This window comes from Ranitomeya imitator, chromosome 3 (genome assembly GCF_032444005.1).
Source record: "Ranitomeya imitator isolate aRanImi1 chromosome 3, aRanImi1.pri, whole genome shotgun sequence".
Lineage (NCBI taxonomy): Eukaryota > Metazoa > Chordata > Amphibia > Anura > Dendrobatidae > Ranitomeya > Ranitomeya imitator.
The window spans coordinates 118,470,764-118,498,733 of record NC_091284.1 but is presented as its reverse complement, the minus strand read 5'-3'; the positions used below and the strand labels follow the sequence as shown (position 1 = coordinate 118,498,733).

Below are 27,970 nucleotides of genomic sequence, written 5' to 3'. Positions count from 1 at the left end.
ACCCGGGGGGTGACAGATTCCCTTTAAGTAGGTTGCAGTTGATACACCTTCGGCTTCTGACATTACAAACTGAATCAGAATTTTGTTGATTTTTGCACTTTGGTTTGGAAGAAAACTTCCTTCCTCTTCTCTTTGGTCCTGGATTCCTAGAAAATATATTACATTTCCAAGGTCTTTAGTCTCAAACTGCTGATTCAGAATTTTAGTCATCTTTGCAATTTCTGTTTCCTCTTGATGAACCATAATCACATCATCCTGTTTTGATGTCTAAATGTATGTCTAACAAAAATCTTTTGTACAGCAGCTATTGGTGATCGCCAATAGCTGCTATTGCGCAGGCGCTGGTGGCGTCATCTTGGAAAAGGGCATTTTTTTCTCTAGCAAGACGGCACCCGCCGACGCATGCGCAGTAGCAGCTATCGGATCACCTCTATATACACCAACAGCTGCTACTGCGCAGGTGCGGTGGGTGCCATTTTCAAATGGAGTTTTTTTAAATATCAGTATAACCTCAACCATAATAATGATATACGCTTTACAAATGCGATTATGCTGCAGCAAAGGTGCCACGACTGTTGCCTGCCTGCAGAAGTTTTTTTTAGCATGTTTATATAATATTCATTATGTAAACTAGGGGGCAAGTCAGTGAGGGATCAGTGACCTATCAGCAGTTTTCGTTATGAATACCAAAGCAAAGCACCAAATAAAGACCCCCCAGCCCCGCACAACAGCACGAGCATATCATTAACTCAAAACTGAAAAGAAAGATTAAACAACAATCACAAGATGTACTTCATCAAACAAGATATCATTTTAATCAGAATAATGGCACCAACCTTACAGTGTCTCTAGGTTACTGTGCACAATCCTGCTGACAGGTTCCCTTTAATGTGGTCTGCTTAGCAACTGAAGAAAATGTGACGTCACAATTATTACCACATTTATAAGAATATCCTTTTGTGACTAATCTTGCTTTAAATCTGTGAACCTTGCCTTCAGTCATACTTGGTCTTAAAATCCCATTTACTTTTGATTGCCTTGCGGTAGTTTGTTGAGTTTCCAAGTTTGAAGTTGATGAAGGGACATCATTTCCTCATGAGCAGCATTAATCCAGTTGTTGCATCTTATCCCATGGCTGCAGCTCTGACTCAGGTAGTGTTTTGACATTTAGGATAGACGTTTAGCTGGTATACCCTTGTTTGATCTTGAAGATCTCCTGACTTCAGGATCACCTGATTTTTGTAATGCTTCTTCAGCGGCTGAAGAACCTAACCAAAATTCTACATCCTTTTCCATGTTGTTTTGAAATTGTTACTGAGATTGTTGCTGTTTCAGCTGAACTTTTGATATGATGTCATTAAACTTGAGCGACACGAAGTTCTCATTAATCATTACATCTCTGCTTATTGTTCATTTCTGGGTGTAATATTCTATATCCTTTCTGGGTTTCACTGTAGCCCACCAGGATACCATATTTTGCATGAGATTTCTGCTTGGCATGTTTTTCTTTGGCAATATGTACAAATACAGTACTTAACTTACGAATATCCTTAGTGTTATAATTCAGGCTTCTTGCTGTTTCATTGCTCAAATGGAGTTTTCTCAGTAGCTTTACCTGGTTATTTGTATTGAAGATAGCAAGTTTTCATGATGGCTTCACCCCAATATGTTGCTAAAAAATCTGCGTAAAATTGCATTGTTCTTCCACTTCCACAAAATGTCTGGTTCCTTATTTTCGCTACACTAATTTGTTCAGTGTTGTATGGTAAAATGGCCAAAAACACGATTCCTTTTTACCTTAAAACGCTTTGTGTCTCATTAGTTCTTTATTCCGTTTCATTATCTGCAAGCAGAATTTTTGGTATTTTCCAAAATTTGTTATATACTTCTTAAAGATATATTTTAGGTTTCTCTGGAACTTCATCTATGCTGTGAAGCAGATAGATAACTTATATCTTGAATATCATCTATAAATGTGAGAAAATATCTCTTCTTTCCAGGAGTTTGAGTACTCATTGGACCACAAACATCTGTGTGTATTCTATCCACAAGCGGTTCTGATTTTGTAATACTATTCTTAGGAAAGGATTTTTTTTTCCATTTTCCATTTAAGACAGCTAGTACGTTTCATTGCCTGACTTCATAGATGGACTATACCATCAGCAAGTTGTTTTTTAACTATCTTTCTTACTGCTTCTGGGTCTCTATGTGCAAGACACCTGTGCGATACATGGATACAACTTTTGAGCTGTTTGTGTTTAGTAGTGTATACACTTTACTTGCAGTTTAGGTGGTACAACTCATCTTTGATTTTTCCTTCTACTAGTGTGTGACCTACTGATTATTAGCCAAAATCCCATTCTCTGACTTACTTTGGTCAAGGTTAGAGAAGCTTCTGCCATTAGACATATGACTAGCTGCCCCAGAGACTATATACCTTGCATGCTTTGATGTTCTTTCATTAAGGCTGGGTTCACACTGCGTGTCACCCATTTAACGGACCAAGTTACACCGCGGAATAACGCGGTGTAACATAGTCCGTTAACGCCGCCATTACTTTCAATGGCGGATGCATCGCTAGCACACGCCCACAATGGGCGTGCGCTAGCGATGTGCCATCATTGAGTGACGGACCCGAGACGCGGGCTGCAGCGTTTCCGGGTCCGTCACTGCTAGCGCAGATGGAGCTAGCAGATGCTCTATCTGCGATAGCACTGTGCAAACGTCGGCACTTGCGCTAGTGCAGTCCATTTAACGGATGTGTTGAACGGACTGCACAACGCAAGTGTGAACTTAGCCTTACAGTAAACACAGTTTCAGTACTTGAAGTATCATATTCTTCCGTAGTAGTACTTTTAACCCTTTGATGATTATTTTGCTTTTTCAGCTGATTCATTTTAGCTTTCCAGGCTTTGTAGTCAGCCTTTAGTTGAACGGATTTCTTGAAGGCAAAACACTCACTTGTTTCCTTCAAATCCCTTTTATTTTTGGGTAGATCTTAGGTTTTTAAAGCGGATTCGGCTTTAGATACTCCACTGCTGCTTACACTTTCTGTCTTTCGCTTATACTCATCTACACGTTTTTCTCGGACATAGTCCAATGTAAGCTCATAATCTGGGCACGCATCTAGTGCAGTTATAAGTGTGCAATAGTTTTCTGGTAGAACGCGTAGTAGTAGTGCATCAACATGGAAATCCTTTAGATCTTCCCCAATGTCCCGCACAATATCTAGAGTATTCCTTATGTAATCCTGCATATCTTGGCCCGTATTTAGCTTAGACTGATATAGCTTTCTCATTAAATAGATCTTATTGCTGAGATTTATCCTTTCATGTACTTTCTGTAGCTGTTCCCACATTTCTTTTGCAGTTTCACATTCACATACATGCACAATCTGATCATCATCTCTACTGAGGTAACTAGTGTTTTGTGCTTTTTGATCCTTCGCTACCCAGTCTTTTAGTAGTGGGTCAGGTCTAGAGACCTTCTCTTATCGGCAGCATCTTTACCTTAAATTTCCAGGATTGGTAGTTCTGGTTAGTCACATTCGGCACTGTGAACTGCCATATTTGCTTCTTCTTCCTCTTAGCACATGGTTTTTCTCTCTCCTTTGGGCTGTTCTCTGGGTCCCTTTCTAGGCCCATAACCTGGTGGCAGCGGATTAATCTCAGTACTGTCCAGCAGTTCAACAGTGAATATATATTTATTCAGGAACAAAGATAACACAGCTTACAACTGATATTTCTTATAGCTTAGGATCTTAGCATCATGTCTGTCAGCTTGCAAAGTGAAAGTAAAAGTGTGCTCCAGCTAAGCAAGCCCACACAGTGAGCAGGAACTTCCTGGTTTGTTTGCTTTTTAACAAAGTATTATTGATGATATAACATTACTGATGACCTGAAGTTTTCTTGCAATTTACTTGGTTTGCTCAGACTGATATGGGTTGTAACTGTTTTTCTTATCGCCAAAGGTGTGAATTTTTATGTCCAGCTGGAAATTATGGAAACCGATGCAAACACTTGTGCCCACCCTGCATCCATGGGAACTGTGACTCTGTGACAGGAGAATGTGTTTGTGACATTGGATACTGGAAACACAGGTATAACATTCATAGGTGTATGCAAGAGAAGAACTATGGCATCCATTAACCCATTATGCTCATCACCATCGTAAACCTGTCATCTGATTTATGCTGCTCAAACCACACAAGTAGCATGAACCAGAGCCTGGCTGCATCATTAGCACTGTGTATGTTTTAAGGTGAAACTATACAGCATTTCAAAGAAAACATATTTTGAACAGCCATCCGTGGACTATGTGTTGCAACTTACTAATGCGAGGCCCGTCCCCAGAGGCGTATCTAGGGTTTCTGGCACCCGGGGCAAGAATTAAATTTGGAGCCTCCCCCCCCCCCCAGGACGTATGCGATTTTCACACTTAGTCATGTACCGACGAGCTCCTCTCCCCAATGCACTCAATGATCAGTGAAAAACTGAGAGAAGCAGAAGAGAAGCTCGTTGTCACAGGACCACAAGTATGAAAGTCGCATATGAGTGACGTGTCCATGTGACGACTACTGGAACCTGCAGAGCTGAATCCTGACATCGCAGGCTTCTGAATTCTCACAACGCATGCACTGCACACTTTTAGGATTCTCCCTTGCCTGTGGACAGTCATGTCAGCACAAGCATGCGATTTGTATACTTCTGAACACATTACAACTAGACGTGCCCGGCCTCGCTCAGTTCATTGAGTGAGGCCACACATGTCTAGTCAGCATGTGACCACATGTATCTAAATCGCCAGCATGATAGAATCCTGACAGTGTGCAGGGCGCACTGTGAGAATTCAGAAATCTGCAGTCACAAAGAATAATTGCAGATTCATTACAAACCTGGACATTCCGTTTAAAGCTCCTAACATAAATAAAAACATGAGAATTAGTTAGCATCACACATAACATTTACATCCAGGTACCTTATAGATGACGTTGTCTCTGGAGCCGATCTCCTTCTTTTCTTCATCTTGTCCAGACCCCATGATGAGTTTTCTCATCCACAGCCGTCTCTGCAGAGCCGTCTTCTCCGTTCTTTTGCAGAAAATCTCCACATGACGCCCTTAAAGATACAAGTGTCATTAAAATGCTCCTGAATAAAAAATTGCCCCTCACTGTATTGTCTGCACAAAATATGACCCCCACACTGTCCCTCTTATGGTTCATGCTCTTCACACTGACCTCTCCTTTCCATACCGGTCCCTTCTTCACATTGTCCTCTCATACTGTGTTCCCCCTATAGGGCCCAGTATTTATACTGTACTCTATCATCAAACTCCCCCTTCCTGGTATACTGTCCCCTCCTGGCTGTGCCCTCACACTGTCCCTCCATGCTACACCCCCACTATTCAGAACCACAATGGACCTTGAAGTTCAGAGCATACAAAGTGACCTGACATTTACCAAAAACATATGACGAGCTCTGAGACGTGGAAACTCTGCTGATCGCAATCCCTAATCCTATCACACCACACTAGAGGTAGCCGTGGATTGCGCCTAACGCTCCCTATGCAACTCGGCACAGCCTGAGAAACTAACTAGCCCTGAAGATAGAAAAATAAGCCTATCTTGCCTCAGAGAAATTCCCCAAAGGAAAAGGCAGCCCCCCACATATAATGACTGTGAGTAAAGATGAAATACAAACACAGAGATTAAATAGATTTAGCAAAGTGAGGGCCGACTTACTGAATAGACCGAGGATAGGAAAGATAGCTTCGCGGTCAACACAAAAACCTACAAACAACCACGCAGAGGGGCAAAAAGACCCTCCGCACCGACTAACGGTACGGAGGTGCTCCCTCTGCGTCTCAGAGCTTCCAGCAAGCAAGAAAAACCAATATAGCAAGCTGGACAGAAAATATAGCAAACAAAAATAACATAAGCAGAACTTAGCTTATGCAGGATAGACAGGCCACAGGAACGATCCAGGAGGAAGCAAGACCAATACTAGAACATTGACTGGAGGCCAGGATCAAAGCACCAGGTGGAGTTAAATAGAGCAGCACCTAACGACTTAACCTCATCACCTGAGGAAGGAAACTCAGAAGCCACAGTACCACTCTCATCCACCAAAGGAAGCTTATAGACAGAACCAGCCGCAGTACCACTCACGACCACAGGAGGGAGCTTGGCCACAGAATTCACAACTATTCCCCTCCCTCCTTATACTGTCTCCTCTCACATTCCTCCTGTTCACCATACTGTCTCCTCATATATTTACCCCCTCACTTTCTATACTGCCTGCTCACCTAACTCCCCATACTGTGTCTGCACACATCCCATCACCCTCACTTCCCGTACTCTGTCCACATACATTTTTCACATCGCTCTTCATACTGTGCTCTCATTCTCCCATATTGTTTTCTAATACATGCCCCCCATTCCCTCATACTGTTTTCTCATACATGCCCCAATTCCCCCATACTGTTTCCTCAAACATGCCCCCAATTCCCCCATACTGTTTCCTCATACATGCCCCCCATTCCCCCATACTGTTTCCTCATACATGCCCTCATTCCCCCATACTGTTTCCTCATACATGCCCCCAATTCCCCTGTACTGTTTCCTCATATATTGCTCTTCATTTTGTGTCAAGTCTCCCACACACATTAAATCCCCCATCCCCACTACAAATCTCACCCCACACATAATAAATTCCCCCATCCCCAAATTCTCCCCACAGATAATAAATCCCCCTATCCCCACTCAAATTGTCCACACACATATTATTGTCCTCTACCCCACCCCATCATCGCTCTCTTCACCACCTCCATCATTGCCTTCTCCGTCATGCCCATCATTGCCCGTTTCACCACCTAAAGCATTTCCTCCCCAGCAATCCCATAATTGCCCTTTCCACCACATCCATCATTTCCTCCTCCTCCACCATCCCCATCCTTGCCTATTCCACCACTTCCATCATTTCCCCCTCCCCCACCATCCCCATCCTTGCCCATTCCACCACTTCCATCATTTCCTCCTCCACCACCATCCCCATCCTTGCCCATTCCACCACTTCCATCATTTCCTCCTCCACCACCATCCCCATCCTTGCCCATTCCACCACTTCCATCATTTCCTCATCCCCATCCTTGCCCATTCCACCACTTCCATCATTTCCTCCTCCACCACCATCCCCATCCTTGCCCATTCCACCACTTCCATCATTTCCTCCTCCACCACCATCCCCATCCTTGCCCATTCCACCACCATCCCCATCCTTGCCCATTCCACCACTTCCATCATTTCCTCCTTCACCACCATCCCCATCCTTGCCCATTCCACCACCATCCCCATCCTTGCCCATTCCACCACTTCCATCATTTCCTCCTCCACCACCATCCCCATCATTGCCCTCTCCTCCCCCTACACACACACAAACACACACCATTTACTTCTCTGCACATTCCACTGCAGCGCGCAACACACACACACGCATGCACGCGCGCACGCACACACACACACACACACACACACATACACACACACACACACACCCCTCTCACCTCTCCTCGGGCTCTGCCACAGCATCTCCATCGCCTTCCTCTGACACAGCCGGCCGCTGAATGATGACGTCATCCAGCGGCACGTCTGTGTGAGAGGAAGCGTGGGCAGGAAGCAGGAAGACAGATCGCTTCAACTCCGCTGCTATTTTCTCTTGTAGGCAGCGGAGCTGCAGGGATTTCTCCCTGCCTGCCACAGCCACCCTGCAGGGGCCCCCCTCCACCTCCGCACCTGTTGGGAGTCGGCGCTCTGCAGCTTCTCTGTGCCGGCTGTCAGCTTGACAGTCGGCACAGAGAACAGCTGACTCCCAGACCGGGGGCGGCAGAATGCATCCGCCGGGGGAGACACTGCGGATCGCCACATTAGGCCGCCCGACTGCGCCCCCCTGCCGGCTGCCACCCCCCCCCAGATACGCCACTGCCCGTCCCTTAGGCTGACAGGTCTTACCTTACATCAGGTAACAATAACAGATGAACATATCTATGTACATGAAAAGGATTAAAAATTAATTAAAAACAGGGACGCACACCCAGACATGATAATGACCGTAGGCAGGAGGGAGAAAAAGGCTAAATGTTGAATAAAAATAAATATAAATACTGAGACGAATGCATGGTGTATAAAGGATCTGTAAAATATAGAAAAAGCATACAAGGAGTTGTAGAAAAAATGTACAAATATCAGTAAAGTGCTAGTGCACAACAACTCCAGTAGGTGTCATTGTAGACCCACTGTGGACGCCATCCAGGAGAGTGAGCCCTACATTACTCTTGTAAGTACTCTTACTTCTCCATTAAGTCTTCTTACATAATCATTTAACTTTTTTCTTCTTTGAGTACCTTGCTAATATGTTGTCTCATCATGCCCTTATACCATTAATATGACTACATATATTTACAGTAGAGAAAAAAAAGTATTTAGTCAGCCATCAATTGTGCTAGTTCTCCCACTTAAAAATATGAGAGAGGCCTGTAATTGACATCATAGGTAGACCACAACTATGAGGTCAAAATGAGAAAACAAATCCAGAAAATAAACCTTGTCTGATTTGGCAAGATTTAATTTGCAAGATATGGTGGAAAATAAGCATTTGGTCACCTACAAAAATGCAAGATTTCTGGCTCTCACAGACCTGTAACTTCTTCTTTAAGAGGCTCCTCTGTCCTCCACTTATTACCTGTAGTAATGGCACCTGTTTGAACTTGTTAACACTATAAAAGACACCTGACCACAACCTCAAACAGTCACACTCCAAACTCCACTATGGTGAAGACCAAAGAGCTGTCTAAGAACACCAGAAACAAAACTGTAACCCTGCACCCGGCTAGGAAGACTGAATCTGCAATAGGCAAGCAGCTTGGTGTCATGAAATCAACTGTGGGAGCAATAATAAGAAAATGGAAGACATACAAGACCACTGATAATCTCCCTCCATCTGGGGCTACTGTTGTGAATTCTGTTGTCGAACTCCCTCCTGTGGTCGTGAATGGTACTTCGGCGAGTTCTGTCCATGGACTCCCTCTGGTGGCTGTGAGTGAAGCTGCTGCTTCTGAGGTTCCTTACACAGGTGACGTGGTTTATCCTATGGTTGGCTGCTCTATTTAACTCCACTCAGATCGTTACTCCATGCCAGCTGTCAATGTTCCTGCATTGGTTCAGTTCGCTCTTGGATCTTTCTGGTGACCGGTCTTCTCCAGCAGAAGCTAAGTTCCTGATAGTTATCATTTGTTCATTGTTTCCTTGTCCAGCTGGTTATCATGATTTTGTCTTGCTAGCTGGAAGCTCGGGGATGCAGAGTGGCATCTCCGCACTGTTAGTCAGTGCGGAGGTTTTTTTTGCACACTCTGCGTGGTCTTTTGTAGTTTTTTGTGCTGACCGCAAAGATACCTTTCCTATCCTCTGTCTGTTTAGTAAGTCTGGCCTCCCTTTGCTGAAACCTGTTTCATTTCTGCATTTGTGACTTTCATCTTTACTCACAGTCAATGTATGTGGGGGGCTGCCTTTTCCTTTGGGGAATTTCTCTGAGGCAAGGTAGGCTTTATTTTCTATCTCTAGGGCTAGCTAGCTCTTAGGCTGTGAAGAGGCATCTAGGGAGAGTCAGGAACGCTCCACGGCTATTTCTAGTTGTTGTGACAGGATTAGGGCCTGCGGTCAGCAGAGCTCTCACATTCCAGAGCTTGTCCTGTGTGAGTTTAACTATCAGGTCGTGCCGGGTGCTCCTAACCACCAGGTCATAACAGTACAGCTGGCCAAAAGTATTAATGCATCTCAATAGAGGGATAAGAGAAGTTCTGAGACCATTTTTTTTTCTTTGCACTGTGTTTTGTCTTTCTTTTCCCCTAAACCTTTGGGTGGTTCAGGACACAGGTGTAGATATGGACATTCAAGGTCTGTCCTCTTGTGTAGATCATCTCACTGCAAGGGTACAAAACATTCAAGATTTTGTGGTTCAGAATCCTATGTTAGAGCCTAGAATTCCTATTCCTGATTTATTTTCTGGGGATAGATCTAAGTTTCTGAATTTCAAAAATAATTGTAAACTGTTTCTAGCTTTGAAACCCCGCTCCTCTGGTGACCCCGTTCAACAAGTAAAAATCATTATTTCTTTGTTGCATGGTGACCCTCAAGACTGGGCATTTTCCCTTGCGCCAGGAGATCCTGCATTGCGTGATGTTGATGCGTTTTTTCTGGCGCTTGGATTGCTTTATGATGAACCAAATTCAGTGGATCAGGCAGAGAAAATCTTGCTGGCTTTGTGTCAGGGTCAGGATGAAGCGGAGGTGTACTGTCAGAAGTTTAGAAAGTGGTCTGTGCTTACTCAGTGGAATGAGTGTGCCCTGGCGGCAATTTTCAGAAAGGGTCTTTCTGAAGCCCTTAAGGATGTCATGGTGGGATTTCCCACGCCTGCTGGTCTGAATGAGTCTATGTCCTTGGCCATTCAGATCGATCGGCGCTTGCGTGAGCGCAAAGCTGTGCACCATCTGGCGGTATTCTCTGAGCATAGGCCTGAGCCTATGCAGTGTGATAGGACTTTGACCAGAGCTGAACGGCAAGAACACAGACGTCGGAATGGGCTGTGTTTTTACTGTGGTGAATCCACTCATGCTATCTCCGATTGTCCTAAGCGCACTAAGCAGTTCGCTAGGTCTGCCACCATTGGTACGGTACAGTCTAAATTTCTTTTGTCCGTTACTCTGATTTGCTCTCTGTCGTCCTATTCTGTTATGGCATTTGTGGATTCAGGCGCTGCCCTGAATTTGATGGACTTGGAGTTTGCCAGACGCTGTGGTTTTTTCTTGGAGCCCTTGCAGTATCCTATTCCATTGAGAGGAATTGATGCTACGCCTTTGGCCAAGAATAAGCCTCAGTACTGGACTCAATTGACCATGTGCATGGCTCCTGCACATCAGGAGGATATTCGCTTTTTGGTGTTGCATAATCTGCATGATGTGGTCGTTTTGGGGTTGCCATGGCTACAGGTCCATAATCCAGTGTTAGATTGGAAATCTATGTCTGTGTCCGGCTAGGGTTGTCAGGGGGTACATGGTGATGTTCCATTGTTGTCAATTTCGCCTTCCACTCCTTCTGAAGTCCCTGAGTTTTTATCAGATTACCGGGATGTATTTGAAGAGCCCAAATCCGGTGCCCTACCTCCTCATAGGGATTACGATTGTGCTATTAATTTGATTCCTGGTAGTAAGTTTCCTAAGGGCCGTCTGTTTAATTTATCTGTGCCAGAGCACGCCGCTATGCGGAGTTATATAAAGGAATCCTTGGAGAAGGGTCATATTCGCCCGTCGTCGTCACCATTGGGAGCAGGGTTCTTTTTTGTGGCCAAGAAGGATGGCTCTTTGAGACCTTGTATTGATTACCGCCTTCTTAATAAGATCACAGTCAAATTTCAGTATCCTTTGCCGCTGCTGTCTGATTTGTTTGCTCGGATTAAGGGGGCTAGTTGGTTCACCAAGATAGATCTTCGAGGGGCGTATAATCTTGTGCGAATTAAACAGGGCGATGAATGGAAAACAGCATTTAATATGCCAGAGGGCCATTTTGAGTACCTGGTTATGCCATTCGGGCTTTCTAATGCTCCATCTGTGTTTCAGTCCTTTATGCATGACATCTTTCGAGAGTACCTGGATAAATTCACGATTGTATATTTGGATGACATTTTGGTCTTTTCGGATGATTGGGAGTCTCATGTGAAGCAGGTCAGAATGGTGTTCCAGGTCCTTCGTGCGAATTCCTTGTTTGTGAAGGGGTCAAAGTGTCTCTTTGGAGTTCAGAAGGTTTCATTTTTGGGTTTCATTTTTTCCCCTTCTACTATCGAGAAGGACCCTGTTAAAGTTCAGGCCATTTATGATTGGACTCAGCCGACATCTGTGAAGAGCCTGCAGAAGTTCCTGGGCTTTGCTAATTTTTACCTTCGCTTCATCGCTAATTTTTCTAGTATTGCTAAACCGTTGACTGATTTGACCAAGAAAGGTGCTGATGTGGTCAATTGGTCCTCTGCGGCTGTAGAGGCTTTTCAGGAGTTGAAGCGTCGTTTTTCTTCTGCCCCTGTGTTGTGCCAGCCAGATGTTTCGCTCCCGTTTCAGGTCGAGGTTGATGCTTCTGAGATTGGAGCAGGGGCTGTTTTGTCGCAAAGAAGTTCTGATGGCTCGGTGATGAAACCATGTGCCTTCTTTTCTAGAAAATTCTCGCCTGCTGAGCGCAATTATGATGTTGGCAATCGAGAGTTGTTGGCCATGAAGTGGGCATTCGAGGAGTGGCGACATTGGCTTGAAGGAACTAAACATCGCGTGGTGGTCTTGACAGATCACAAGAATTTGACTTATCTCGAGTCTGCCAAACGGTTGAATCCTAGACAGGCTCGATGTTCACTTTTTTTCTCCCGTTTTGATTATGTGGTTTCATACCTTCCGGGATCTAAGAATGTGAAGGCTGATGCCCTGTCAAGGAGTTTTGTGCCTGACTCTCCGGGTGTTCCGGAGTCGGCGGGTATTCTTAAAGAGGGGGTAATTTTGTCTGCCATCTCCCCTGATTTGCGGCGCGTGCTGCAGAAGTTTCAGGCTGATAGACCTGACCGTTGTCCAACGGAGAAACTGTTTGTCCCTGATAGATGGACTAGTAGAGTTATCTCTGAGGTTCATTGTTCGGTGTTGGCTGGTCATCCTGGAATCTTTGGTACCAGAGATTTGGTGGCTAGATCCTTTTGGTGGCCGTCTCTGTCACGGGATGTGCGTTCTTTTGTGCAGTCCTGTGGGACTTGTGCTCGGGCTAAGCCCTGCTGTTCTCGTGCCAGTGGGTTGCTTTTGCCCTTGCCGGTCCCGAAGAGGCCCTGGATGCATATTTCCATGGATTTTATTTCTGATCTCCCTGTTTCTCAAAGGATGTCGGTCATTTGGGTGGTTTGTGATCGCTTCTCTAAGATGGTCCATTTGGTACCCTTGTCTAAATTGCCTTCCTCCTCTGATTTGGTGCCATTGTTTTTCCAGCATGTGGTTCGTTTGCATGGCATTCCAGAGAACATCTTCTCGGACAGAGGTTCCTAGTTTGTTTTGAGGTTTTGGCGGTCCTTTTGTGCTAAGATGGGCATTGATTTGTCTTTTTCTTCGGCTTTCCATCCTCAGACTAATGGCCAAACCGAACGAACTAATCAGACTTTGGAAACATATCTGAGATGCTTTCTTTCTGCTGATCAGGATGATTGGGTGTCCTTCTTGCCTTTGGCTGAGTTCGCCCTTAATAATCGGGCAAGCTCGGCTACTTTAGTTTCTCCTTTTTTCTGTAATTCTGGTTTCCATCCTCGTTTCTCTTCAGGGCAGGTTGAGCCTTCGGACTGTCCTGGTGTGGATACGGTGGTGGACAGGTTGCGTGGTGGACAATTTGACATTGTCCCAGGAGAAGGCTCAACGTTTCGCTAACCGCCGGCGCTGTGTTGGTCCCCGACTTCGTGTTGGGGATTTGGTTTGGTTGTCATCTCGTCATGTTCCTATGAAGGTTTCCTCTCCTAAGTTTAAGCCTCGTTTCATTGGGCCATATAAGATTTCTGAAGTTCTTAATCCTGTGTCATTTCGTTTGGACCTTCCAGCTTCTTTTGCCATCCATAATGTGTTCCATAGGTCGTTGTTGCGGAGATACGTGGCGCCTATGGTTCCCTCCGTTGATCCTCCTGCCCCGGTGTTGGTCGAGGGGGAGTTGGAGTATGTGGTGTAGAAGATTTTGGATTCTCGTGTTTCGAGACGGAAACTCCAGTACCTGGTCAAGTGGAAGGGTTATGGTCAGGAAGATAATTCCTGGGTTTTTGCCTCTGATGTTCATGCTGCCGATCTAGTTCGTGCCTTTCATTTGGCTCATCCTGATCGGCCTGGGGGCTCTGGTGAGGGTTCGGTGACCCCTCCTCAAGGGGGGGTACTGTTGTGAATTCTGTTGTCGAACTCCCTCCTGTGGTCGTGAATGGTACTTCAGCGAGTTCTGTCCATGGACTCCCTCTGGTGGCTGTGAGTGAAGCTGCTGCTTCTGAGGTTCCTTACACAGGTGACGTGGTTTATCCTTTGGTTGGCTGCTCTATTTAACTCCACTCAGATCGTTACTCCATGCCAGCTGTCAATGTTCCTGCATTGGTTCAGTTAGCTCTTGGATCTTTCTGGTGACCGGTCTTCTCCAGCAGAAGCTAATGTTCATTGTTTCCTTGTCCAGCTGGTTATCATGATTTTGTCTTGCTAGCTGGAAGCTCGGGGATGCAGAGTGGCATCTCCGCACCGTTAGTCGGTGAGGAGGTTTTTTTGCACATTCTGCGTGGTCTTTTGTAGTTTTTTGTGCTGACCGCAAAGATACCTTTCCTATCCTCTGTCTGTTTAGTAAGTCTGGCCTCCCTTTGCTGAAACCTGTTTCATTTCTGCGTTTGTGACTTTCATCTTTACTCACAGTCAATATATGTGGGGGGCTGCCTTTTCCTTTGGGGAATTTCTCTGAGGCAAGGTAGGCTTTATTTTCTATCTCTAGGGCTAGCTAGCTCTTAGGCTGTGAAGAGGCGTCTAGGGAGAGTCAGGAACGCTCCACGGCTATTTCTAGTTGTTGTGACAGGATTAGGGCCTGCGGTCAGAAGAGCTCCCACATTCCAGAGCTTGTCCTGTGTGAGTTTAACTATCAGGTCGTGCAGGGTGCTCCTAACCACCAGGTCATAACAGGCTACATGCAAGATCTCACCCCGTGGGGTCAAAATGATCACAAGAACGGTGAGCAAAAATCCCAGAAACACACAGGGGGACTTAGTGAATGACCTGCATAGAGCTTGAATCACCGTAACAAAGGCTACCATCAGCAACACACTACGCTGCCAGGGACTCAGATCCTGCAGTGCCAGACGTGTGTCCCCCTGCTTAAGTCAGTACATGTCCGGGCGCGTCTGAAGTTTGCGAGAGAGCATTTGGATTATCCAGAAGATTATTGGGAAAATGTCATATGGTCTGATGAAACCAAAGTAGAACTGTTTGGTAGAAACAAAACTCGTAGTGTTTGGGAGAGACAGAATGCTGAGTTGCATCCAAAGAACACCATACCTACTGTGAAGTATGGGGGTGGCAACATCATGCTTTGGGGCTGTTTCTCTGCAAAGGGACCAGGACGACTGATCCGTGTACATGAAAGAATGAATGGGGCCATGTACCATGAGATTTTGAGTGCAAACTTCCTTCCATCATCATGGGTATTGAAGATGAAATGTGGATGGGTCTTTCAGCATGATAATGATCCCAAGCACACTGCCAGAGCAACAAAGGAGTGGCTTCGTAAGAAGCATATGAAGGTCCTGGAGTGACCTAGCCAGTCTCCAGATCTCAACCCCATAGAAAACCTTTGGAGGGAGTCGAAAGTCCGTGTTGCCCAGCGACAGGCCCAAAACATCACTGCTCTAGAGGAGATCTGAATGGAGGAATGGGCCAACATACCACCAACAGTGTGTGACAACATTGTGAAGACTTACAGAAAACTTTTGACCACTGTCGTTGTAAACAAAGGATATATAACAAAATATTGAGATGAACTTTTGTTAATGACCAAATACTTATTTTCCACTATAATTTGCAAAAGAAATCTTGCCAAATCAGACAAGGCGATTTTCTGGATTTGTTTTCTCACTTTGACTCTCATAGTTGTGGTCTACCTATTATGTCAATTACAGGCCTCTCTCATATTTTTAAGTGGGAGAACTTGCACAATTGATGGCTGACTAAATACTTTCCCCCCCCACTGTATATTGTGGGTCTACAGTGACATCTACTGGAGTTGTTGTGCACTAGCACTTTACTGATATTTATACATTTTTTTTTACAACTCCTCGTATGCACTTTATATGTTTTACAGATCCTTTATACACCTGTATGCATTTGTCTGAGTATGTTTATTTTTATTCAACATTTTGCCTTTCTCTCCCTCCTTACTATGGTCATTTTCATGTCTGGGTGTGCATCCCTGTTTTTATTTAATTTTTAATCCTTTTCATGTACATTGATATGTTCATCTGTTATTGTTACCTGATGTAATTCAATAAACTATTACTGTTTTTTTTCACTACATTGTGTATGTACTTTATGATCGGCCTCTCTCTTTGTTTTTCCCTAGTTTATTTCCGACGGTCCATTTATTTCACATACGTCCAGTTTCTTGATGCAGGATTATTACTTTCACTTTAATATCCACTTTATCTAGGGCACCCTACCACCAAGAACTTTCCTTTGCTTTTGTTCTCATATTCTCCTGATCTCACTGCAGAGCTGTGTGTGATTACCACTAACATAGTACAGCAGAACTGGCCATTGTCTCATTACAAACACATCTGCAATTGTACCTTCCCACTTCCCACTCATAGTGCTGTCAGCTCTTCTGGGCTCCTCTCCCCACATTGGCAACTGACATGGAAGCTGAAGAAATGTTAGTTGGAATCACACACAGCTCTGCAGTGATATCAGGAGAGCAGACTGTCAGACATTACATGTCTCACACTGTTAATGCCCTCCTTCATTTAAAATATGCCCTAGATACAGATTCTCAAGTAGATATATGTCCTGCCAATAGATTTTAATTGCTCATTTACATAATAAGAAAAATGTGGATTTCTCTGGATTAAGACATTGGATCACAGATATTTAGGTATCATTGTATTCAGCTTTCTATGATCTGGATGTCCATATAGACGGCTTAGAAGGGTTCATCCTTCTGACAGATTCTCTTTAATCCCAAAACATAGTTTAGTATTCAGATGTACAGATGCTTATTTTAGAAGGTATAAATATGTTGTAGATAATGCTGGAATTTGTGCATTACTATCCCATGTAGGGATTCACTTGCTCTGGTAGGCATTAGCATTAGGCCTTAGATAGAATCCACATAGGAAATGCAGTTTTGGTTCAAACGTGTGCACCTAGCCTGTTTATATGCAGAGCTATCCAGGTGTAATCAAAGCCTCCAGAGCTAGGATTTAGCCCTAACTTAGGCCAGTCTCACACGTCAGTGTCTCCTGTACGTGAGGTCTCAGTTTCCTCACGTACCGGAGACACTGACACACGTAGACACATAAAAATCAATGCATCTTTTCAGATGTCATTGATTTTTTGCGGACCGTGTCTCCGTGTGGCAAACACGGAGACATGTCAGTGTTCGTGGGAGCGCACGGATTACACGGACCCATTAAAGTCAATGGGTCCGTGTAAAACACGTACCGCACACGGACATTGTCCGTGTGCAGTCCGTGTGCCGTGCAGGAGACAGCGCTACATTAAGCGCTGTCCCCCCACTGGTGCTGAAGCCGCGATTCATATGTTCCTTGCAGCAGCGTTTGCTGCAGGGAACATATAAATATTAGTGTTTAAAATGCAGATCCAGGTGCCCCCCCGCCCCACCCCCTGTGCGCCCCCTCGCTGTGATTAAAATACTCACCTAGCTTCCGGATCCCTCGCTGTAGCGTCCTCTCCTGGCCGCAGCGTCTCCTGTATGCGGTCACGTGGGGCCGCCGATTACAATCATGAATATGCGGCTCTGCCTCCCAAAGGGAGGATCTGCATTTTAAACACTAATATTCATATGTTCCCTGCAGCAAACGCTGCTGCAGGGAACATATGAATCGCAGCTTCAGCACCAGATGCTGGTACGTGTGGTACCCAGCACCGTGCGTTTGGTACCCAGTGGGCACACGGGCGGCACACGTGTGCCGCTCGTGTGCCACACTGATGTACCACAGAAACGTAGGGCACACGGACACGGATAATTCCGGTACCGATTTGTTTCCAGTACCGGAATTATCTGGACGTGTGGGACTGCCCTTACCTGGCATTGCTATACCTGCAAATAGAACTATTTGGGTTAAAATCAAAGTATGCGTAGCACGTCTGATATCTAGGAGTTTACACCTTTAATATCCAGAATGTTTTGTCCAGCACAGCTTTTTATAAAATATTGGGGTGTCTGATATGGCAACTGAAAAAATATTGAAGAGAAACAATATGTTTGATTTACAAAGATTCTTGGTATATTACATCTAATTACATTACAAATTTACATATATTTTTCTTTTATCTCATGACTTTAGTTTACTAGCTGCAGAAGGCAGTATTGCTCTCCCAATTATTATAGGAGTGTTCAGTCAAGACTGGAGGGAGGAGCATTTAATAAAGCACTATAATGTACAGTATATCTGAGCGCACATGCGACAAATTCATTAAGAGGAATTCATGTATTCATTAATCGCAGCATGTTGATGCATAGTGCATCTATACGTTTTGTGGTACAGTGGCTCACTTGGCTGGACAGAGAGGTGTAACCTGAACACTGTCTCTTTATGAAAATGCTTGGTTTATTAAAGACAGCATAAACCAAGCTTTGGAAATTAAACACGCCCTTCCAGGCAAAACAGTAAAACAAAGAAACAAAAAGAAACAGTCCTTTTCCTAGCGGGTATCAGCCTGCTATCAGGCAGTAATGTCCACAGTTCAGATCAGCACACTCTTTCCTGGAGTGCTCTCTCTCCAGGCACCTCCTGAACACTGGAAGCTTAAGGGTGTGTTTCCACGTGCAGGAAACGCTGCGTGTCTGACGCTGCATAGAGCCGCAGCGTCAGACACGCAGCGTCCAGATGTTACAGCATAGTGGAGGGGATTTAATGAAATCCCGTCTCCACTATGCGTGGTAACACGCACGCGGCGGCCCTGCGACTCCGGACATGCTGCGCGTCTTTTCAGATCGCAGCATGTCCGTATAGCTTGCGGCGACGCTGCGTCGCCGCAAGATATAGCACAGGGCCCTATGGTGGGGAGCGATGATGCCGGATGTGTGCTGTGAACACATCCGGCATCATCGCGTCCCAGAAAGGGGGCGGGGCTTGCCGCAGAGCGGCAAAGCCGCTCCGGCGATACCGCCGGCCATCCTGAAAGTGGACACATACCCTTAGGGTATGTGCACACGTATCTGTGAGGGCTGCGGATTTTTCAGCAGCGGATTTGATAAATCCGCAGTGCAAAACCGCTGCGGTTTTTCCTGCGGATTTATCGCGGTTTCTATTGCGGATTCTGCTGCGGGTTTACACCTGCAGTTTTCTATTGGAGCAGGTGTAAACCCGCAGCGGAATCCGCACAAAGAATTGGCATGCTGCAGAATGTAAACCGCTGCGTTTCCGCGCGTTTTTTTCCGCAGCATGTGCACTGTGTATTTCGTTACATTATACTGTAAATGCATGGGAAACCGCTGCGGACCCGCAGCAAAATCCGCAGCGTGTGCACATACCCTTAGCAGTCAGCCATTTAAGCTCAGACCTTGTGATCATTCCATCATGTGACTGATCACATGATCCTGACATCACACAGGTCCTGTAAGGACACTGCAGGGGGAGATACGTGGACCTTCTCCCACCTGCTCTATGGGGGTCCACTAAAACCAGCCCATCAAATAACTTTATATAAACTGTCCCAACACACAGTGTGCTGGAGGAAATTATTCTAGTTTGTGACACGTATCTCCCCTCCATCACTTCACCACTGACTTTGTGGGCAGATATGTGGGCATTATTTTGTATTTATGATAGTGAGTGGGAACAGTATGACAGTCTGCCCAGTGTAGTTTGCATAATGTTCCTAAACAATTTATGACATTTACTAGGCACCCTATGACCCATCTGTGTACAGGCTGTACTCAGCCCACATGGGAACATGTGAAGCCATTGGTGGACCCTTGTGCAGGAGTAAGCCCTCACCCCACTATGAGCGGCAGTTTGAACTATACACTTGATTGGCTATTTACAGACAAAGGCAGCATCTCATCATTCATAGTTTCTTATTATATAAAAATAGAAGTACGGGTAATGTCATATTTGTATGTAGCTAAACATTGGGCCCCCAGAGTCAATGCTGCTGGTGGACCCCTAGCTCCCGAGTCCAATATTATCTCTGTAGATGATGCAGTTTGCTTATACTATATGGTACTGTGCATCACATGGTTCTCTCCAGTCAACGTGTATATAATTACCTAAATAATCTCAATATATCTTGATGGTGCTGTTTGTGATTGGCAAGTGGGTGAATATTCTACAATGTCTCGGCACAAGTTAGTATGTTTTTCTTTGCCTCGGTCAGAAATCTCTCACATAACTAAACGTTACAAACCTTCTCTTCAGCATAGCCACATGCCATGAATTTTATTGGTAGCTTAAAGCACCACTTTGGATTTTATTTTTTAAATTTGACCCCCAGAGACACCATTGTCTGTTCTCTTCAGCTAGAAAAATACTTAGCAGCTGCCATCTTGTGCTTTATCCAGTACCGCTCCAGTCCCGTTCCACCATCTTGTGACCACAGCTCCTGACTGACCAGAAGTCAGAGGTATCAGTCACAAGTTCTTGATGTAGGTCTTCGGGGGCCTCATCCGGGCTCTCATAGACTTACATTGAAAAGTGAATCAAATACTCCTTAGCTCACAGCACCTCATGCAAACACAGGGTTAACATTTCCCAAGGTTGTAGCGCACGTCAGAACCAAGGAGTAAATCTTGGAAAAGGTTCAGACATCCAATATTAAAGTAGGGACAGCGCTGCACAGGTAGGTGAATTTATATCTCCTTCATTCTGCCTTTTGTGCTTGATAAAGATCCTGTAGGATCAAAACGTTGCAACAAAAGGCAGAATAAAGGAGCTCTAAATTCACCTACCTGTGGAGTGCTGTCCTTATATTGGGAAGTGACTTCCGGCTAACCCGCAAACACTGGAGCAATCCAGCAGGTCACAGCCTGTAAAAGACTGACAGGAGCAGCGGTGAGAGCAGAAGTCGGCGGCTGGTAATTACTCTGCTACATCCCGGGAACATTCATTAGTGATTCCACTCCGGTGATGCAATAAGAAAAAATGCTGGAGTGGTGGTTCAAAATATCAAACTAAATAGTATCTACTACTCACACCGATTAATGTGCGCACCCATCTACATATATCGTTTGAGTTATTAAACGAAGAATTATACAGAATGTTATTTAATGACATTTTTAATTCCTGTTGTCTGCAGTTGCAATGAATCATGTCCTCATGGATATTTTGGATTCAACTGTTCAATCATCTGTGATTGCAGTGGTGGCCCATGTGACCCCAAGCATGGAACATGTCTACTGAGTAAGCAAGTTTTCAACTATTCATATTCACATCTTCCACCTCCTCATGTGCAGCTTTCCTATACTTTTTCTTTGAATATCATTCCTCTCCTGTGTCTCAAATACAAACACCTACACCTGAAAAATGACTACATTTTGCTTTGAAGACCTATCATCTTAAAGGATTATTCCCCAAAACAAGTTATCAATAAGATTGGGGGGAAAAAAACTTTAGATCAATGTACAGTGCCTTGTGAAAGTATTCGGCCCCCTGGAACTTTTCAAACTTTTCCCACATATCATGCTTCAAACATAAATATACCAAATGTAAATTTTTGGTGAAGAATCAACAAGTGGAACACAATTGTGAAGTTGAACGAAATTTATTGGTTATTTTAAATTTTCATGGAAATTCAAAAACTGAAAGTGGGGCGTGCAATATTATTCGGCCCCTTTAACTTAATACTTTCTTGCGCCACTTTTTGCTGCAATTACAGCTGCAAGTCGCTTGGGGTATGTCTCTATCAGTTTTGTACATCGAGAGACTGAAATTCTTGCCCATTCTGCTTTGGCAAACAGCTCGAGCTCAGTGAGGTTTGATGGAGATCGTTTGTGAACAGCAGTTTTCAGCTCTTTCCACAGATTCTCGATTGGATTGAGGTCTGGACTTTGACTTGGCCATTCTAAAACCTGGATATGTTTATTTGTGAACCATTCCACTGTAGATTTTGCTTTATGTTTGGGATCATTGTCTTGTTGGAAGACAAATCTCCGCCCCAGTCTCAGGTCTTTTGCAGACTCCAACAGGTTTTCTTCAAGAATGGTCCTGTATTTGGCTCCATCCATCTTCCCATAAATTTTAACCATCTTCCCTGTCCCTGCTGAAGAAAAGCAGGTCCAAACCATGATGTTGCCACCACCATGTTTGACAGTGGGGATGGTGTGTTCAGGGTGATGAGCTGTGTTGCCTTTACGCCAAACATATCATTTGGCATTGTTGCCAAAAAGTTCGATTTTGGTTTCATCTGACCAGAGCACCTTCTTCCACATGTTTGTTGTGTATCCCAGGTGGCTTGTTTCAAACTTTAAACTAAACTTTTTATGGATATCTTTGAGAAATGGCTTTCTTCTTGGCACTCTTCCATAAAGGCCAGATTTGTGCAGTGTATGACTGATTGTTGTCCTATGGACAGACTGTCCCACCTCAGCTGTAGATCTCTGCAGTTCATCCATAGTGCTCATGGGCCTCTTGGCTGCATCTCTGATCCGTCTTCTAATTGTTTGAGATGAAAGTTTAGAGGGACGGCCGGGTCTTGGTAGATTTGCATTGGTATGATACTCCTTCCATTTCAATATGATCGCTTGCACAGTGCTCCTTGGGATGTTTAAAGTTTTGGAAATCATTTTGCATCCAAATCCGGCTTTAAACTTCTCCACAACGGTATCACGGACCTGCCTGTTGTGTTCCTTGGTCTTCATGATGCTCTTTGTGCTTCAACAGAACCCTGAGACTATCACAGAGCAGGTGCATTTATACAGAGACTTAATTACACACAGGTGGATTATATTTATCATCATTAGACATTTAGGACAACATTGGATCATTAAGAGATCCACAATGTACTTCTGCAGTGAGATTGCTGCACTGAAAGTAAAGGGGCAGAATAATATTGCACGCCCCACTTCTCAGTTTTTGAATTTCCACAAAAATTTAAAATAACCAATAAATTTTGTGCAACTTCACAATTGTGTTCCACTTGTTAATTCTTCACCAAAAATTTACATTTGGTATCTTTATGTTTGAAGCATGATATGTGGGAAAAGGTTGAAAAGTTCCAGGGGGCCGAATAGTTTCGCAAGGCACTGTAGGTCCAACAACTTGGTCCCTAAGCGTTCCCAAAATTGGGGTTTGGGAACCCTGTGAAGGGAACTTTGCAGCACGTCTTAAATGGAGCAGAGGTTCATATGCTTCACTTCCGATCTTTTCTTTTTCTGTAGGACTGCCAAAAATAGCAAAGTGCTGTACTTCGCAGTTCTATAGACTAGTAGGAGCCAAAAATCAGAGCGTGTCCACAACCACTCTGTATGATGCCCGCCCTAACACTGAACAAGGTGCTGGGCTCCTCCAGTGCTAATGCGCACATGTAGGAACCTGAGATTACAGTTTTAGCAGTGAGCGCAAGCTAGTGACAGAAAGTTTGCCACATGTACCGTAATTCTTTCGCTTTGAATGAGTCCAAGAATAGAAGAGTGGTTTAGCTATAGGTGGTGCAGATATAGAAGTCAAAAACATCCTCCAATTTGTGAGACAACTAAAACCCCACCATGCCACATAGGAGAACTGCTTCACTATATATTGTAACAAAATCCGAGCATTCCTGTGCTGTCTTTGAGAAAGCCACTGCTAGACTCTTGTGGCAGCTGCTTATCGCCTAGAGCAAAAAATGATTGGGAGTTGGAAGTCAAATAGATCCTTCTTTCCTACACAAATTAGACTGTTGGATGATCTCTCTACTATCGGCGACTTTGGACACCTTTAGTTCAATGTGTATTGAGGCTTTAAGTGGTGGAGTACTGAGCCAGTGGCTCTGATTTCAGCCATAGTTTACATCTAAAATCAGCGATGGAAACTGTTGGGCCAGCCACCTTCTTTTACTGTTTCTGCATTTGAGTCACCCACCTGGGCAGTGGGGTTACTCGGTACCGGGTCTGGTCGCTTTTAAAGGGGATATCATGGTGGCTGCGACCCGTTCCGTGGCTCTGGGCACTCAATAAAAGGGGAAAGTCTTTAAAGGGAATTTGGTAATAAAGTTTATTCATGACGCCACCTGTGGTTCTCGGTCAGAGGAACCAACGCTGCTTAAAGGGGTCCTCTGGGGTGATGTTGTCCTATGCCCGCCGGCTCTGCTATGTGTCCTAGAGTACAACACAGCCTCGGGCTCCCAGTGCCTGGTTCCTCTGCTTTTGGCTCTGAGGGTGCCCGGTCACAGTTCCCCTCTTTCTCCTCAGTAGCTCCACCACTTTCAACCCCTCGGGTTCACTTCCTTTCCCTGGACCTGCAGCTCTCTGTTCCAGACTTACTTCTCTGTCCACTGTCTCTCACCAACTAACTTAACTCCTCCTCCAGACCAGAACACTTAGGGTATGTTTCCACATGCCGGATTACATCCGGATTAGCTGCGGATTGAACTCTGCATACAGCCGCAGCGTTTAATCCGCAGCGTACAGATGTTACAGCATAGTGGAAGGGATTTTATGAAATCCCATCTCCACTATGCGTGCGAACATGCATCCGGTGGCCCTGCATTTCCGGACATGTGGCGCGTCTTTTTAGAACGAAGCATGTCTGTTTACCTTGCAGCGATGCTCCGTTGCCGCAAGGTAAATAACAGGGTCCTATGTAGAGGGTGCGGTGATTCCGGATGTGTGCAATGAACACATCCGGAATCACCGCGCGTACAGAAGGTGGCGGCGCTTTGGGTGGAGCGGGTTTTCTTCTCCATCATTACGGACCACGGACACGCACCCTTAGGGCTGGGGAAGCTCCCCTGAATCCGGGTCCTGAGCTCCCTCTTCTAGCCTGGATTCAGAATGTGTTGAATGTGGATGCATTACCTGGTAAAGGGAATCTTCCTTGCCTTCAAGCATGATATCGCCCTCCACGAAAAGAGGGCAATATCACTGTAACAACCGGTTACTTGGGGTGTTACACATTCACCATATGCTATATATATTTTTAGATTTTATTTGTTCAAGCATTTACACAGATGGTAATACCAAACTTTAATTGTTTACAGTTAGAAAATTCCGTTTAAGCAGTGGTTGATTTAAACTTATATAAATATTTATTATTTTTTTATGCTTTGTAGATAGTTGATTAGTCCCCTTAGGGGACTTGACCCTTTGGTCGTTAGATTGCCTATGGAAAAGCATAAAGTTGCAGTGTATTGCAAAACTGACAATCTCCTATGAAGCCCAACCTCAGGAAAGGCTTCATAGGAGATCGACAAGGCAGACATGGAGGCCGTAAGAATGCTCCTGGCTGCCGTGGACACTGATCAGCATCTGCAATTGTGTTGCATGGCATGTTGGTGGCTGTGAAAAGTGAAGGTCACCATACTGATGTTATAGAGGCGTGCACGAAGCTGCTGCAGTCATCGCTCAGCGCAGCACACTCTACAGTGAGCGGTGGTTGTAAGCATGCCCTGGCACTTTGATTGACAGCTTGCTCTGCAGTGATGTGGTGCAGCCACTACCTACAGTATAGTGTACAGTGCTGTGACTGTAATCGATCTGTCTCCACCCTATGACTGAAAGTCGACAGTTCCTGAGAGGAAATAAGTTCAAGGTAATGCGACCAGGAAACATTATAATGCTATTTACCTGCAGATTAACCCTATATATGCAAGTAAATAGCATTTTCAGAGATAGCAGGTTCCCTTTAGTCTTTTTTGTTTTATTTAAATGGTGAAAAAAATTCAAAAATTTGCAAAGAAACATTTTTTTTGCTTGTGATACCATTTTTAAAGAGCCATAACATTTTGAGTTTTCAGAATATAGAACTGTTTGATCGGGGGGGTTCTTGTGACTTGAGCCAATGTTTTTACTGATATCATTTTGGGGTGGACACAATGTTATTACATTTTTCTTACGTTGATATTTCTGAAAAAAAGAAAGAAAATACTAAAATGGCAAACTATTAAAATGAAGACATGTAGAAAATATGAGTAAAACGAGTATGTGTATCTCTTATAACTTGCTATATACCCTGCTATTTCTGGATGTGTTTGTTTTGTTGTAGCCTCCAGCCAAAAAGGAGCCATAATTGCGGGGGTTCTCGTTCCTCTATTCCTGCTCTTGCTCTTCTGCTGCTGTTGTTGCTGCGGAAATAATGAACCAGAAAATAAAGACAGGTAAGTCTTAGGCCGCCTCTTTCACATTTCTGTCGTTGGCTGTGTCATAGTGCAGTGAAATGACGTATCAATTGAAAATAGAGGAAAACGTGTGTGACGTATCCAGTATTATGACGGATGCGTCGACTGAGTTCCTGGACGAATTTTATAATATAAGATTCTGGGAGAGAGAGGAGAGAGAGAGAATTTTTCCCTGCCTTGAAAATCCTTCCAGGCATGCTCAGAGGGAAAAAACGTGATACGTAGCTGGATTCCTGTGTGTGACAGGCAGCGACGGTTCCTGCGTCCATAGGCTTCCATTATAGCCAACAATGGACAGCGCAGGACCCATCGCTGAGCGATTTTCCGACGTGCAGAAAAAAAACAAAGAAGAACTGCTTACATTTTTGTGCCAGGAGCAGTGTGAAAGACTGGTGGAAAGCATGCCAAGACACATGAAAGCTGTGATTAAAAATCATGGTTATTCCACAAAATATTGATTTCTGAACTCTTCCTGAGTTAAAACATTAGTATTGTTGCTTCAAAATGATTATGAACTTGTTTTCTTTGCATTATTGGAGGTTTGAAAGCACTCTTTTTTTTATTTTGACCATTTTTCTTTGTCAGAAGAAAAATACAAAATTTATTGCTTGGAAATTCGGAGACATGTTGTCAGAAGTTTATAGAATAAAATAACAATTTACATTTTACTGAAAAATATACCTATAAAGAGAAAAATCAGACAAACTAAACATTTTGCAGTGGTCTCTTAATATTTGCCAGAGCTGTATATTGGCACCTAGCTGCCTGTTAGTTTTAAGGCCCATAGTAAAAAAAATATTATTTTCCTTTACAATATATACAGAGCGGCAATACTCCCATACCACAGGCATCCACAATACAAAAATAACCAGGGCTAGTTTTAGAAAACCTGTGGTCCTACACAAAATGCAAAATAACCCACTAGCTGCTGCCTTTACACACAATTTTAGTGAACAGCTTACTAAAACAGGACCTGCCTGCTCTTTCCTTCAGAACATCTTAGGGTGGTTTCACATTTGCGTTTTTTTTTGCGTTTTTGCAGTAAAAAACGCAAAAAAAGCATGCGTTTTTTCCCTATGTTTAACATTAAAAACGCATGCGTTTTTTGTTTGCGTTTTAACGCGTTTTTGCAACGCATGCGTTTTTTTCTGCATGCGTTGTGTTGCAGAAATGCAACATGTAGTATTTTTAGCTGCGTTTTTTTTTGCGGCAAAAAAATGCATTGCTGTCTATGTAAACGCATGCGTTTTTAACCACATGCATTTAAAAAAAAACAAAAAAAAACACACTGATAAACCACCCCACACCATAAAATTGATAAAGGGATCCTACCCCTAACCCTAACCCTACCCCTACCCCTAACCCTAACCCTACCCCTAACCCTAATCCCTTTAAGGGTAGGGTTAGGGTTAGGGGTAGGGTTAGGGTTAGGATCCCTTTAGGGTTAGGGGTAGGGTTAGGATCCCTTTAGGGGTAGGGTTAGGGTTACGATCCCTTTAGGGTTAGGGTTAGGGGTAGGGTTAGGGTTAGGATCCCTTTAGGGTTAGGGGTTAGGATCCCTACCCCTAACCCTACCCCTAACCCTAGCTCTTTCTGTTTATAGTGGGTTTTTTACTTTTAAAAAACGCAAACGCATGAAAAAACGCATGTAAATGCGTCAAAACGCCGCGTTTTTTTCACCACATGCAAAAACGCATGCGTCAAAAAACCACAGCGTTTGCACGAGTTTACATGCGTTTTTTCACCATGCGATTTTTTTTAAACGCATGCGTTTTGAAACGCAAGTGTGAAACCAGCCTTAGTCTCCCTCCCAATATACAGTGCTACTTCTTCTCTGCTGCTCCAGTCGTTGTTG

General features: G+C 44.3%; 1 protein-coding gene and 1 long non-coding RNA gene across 2 annotated transcripts in view; one reads left to right on the top strand and one right to left on the bottom strand.

Annotated features, from left to right (window-relative positions):
* SCARF1 (scavenger receptor class F member 1) overlaps positions 1-27,970 on the top strand; it is an 85,075-nt gene that overhangs the window by 46,542 nt on the left and 10,563 nt on the right. Inside the window, exons 6-8 of the mRNA XM_069761342.1 lie at positions 3,971-4,099; positions 21,100-21,203; positions 25,983-26,094. Coding sequence (XP_069617443.1) covers positions 3,971-4,099; positions 21,100-21,203; positions 25,983-26,094 — 345 coding nt within the window. The remainder of the gene's footprint in view (positions 1-3,970; positions 4,100-21,099; positions 21,204-25,982; positions 26,095-27,970) is intronic.
* LOC138672901 (uncharacterized) overlaps positions 24,913-27,970 on the bottom strand; it is an 87,705-nt gene continuing 84,647 nt past the window's right edge. Inside the window, exons 3-4 of the long non-coding RNA XR_011319786.1 lie at positions 25,949-26,061; positions 24,913-25,843 (exon numbers count right to left, since the gene is read on the bottom strand). This is a non-coding gene — a long non-coding RNA (uncharacterized lncRNA). The remainder of the gene's footprint in view (positions 25,844-25,948; positions 26,062-27,970) is intronic.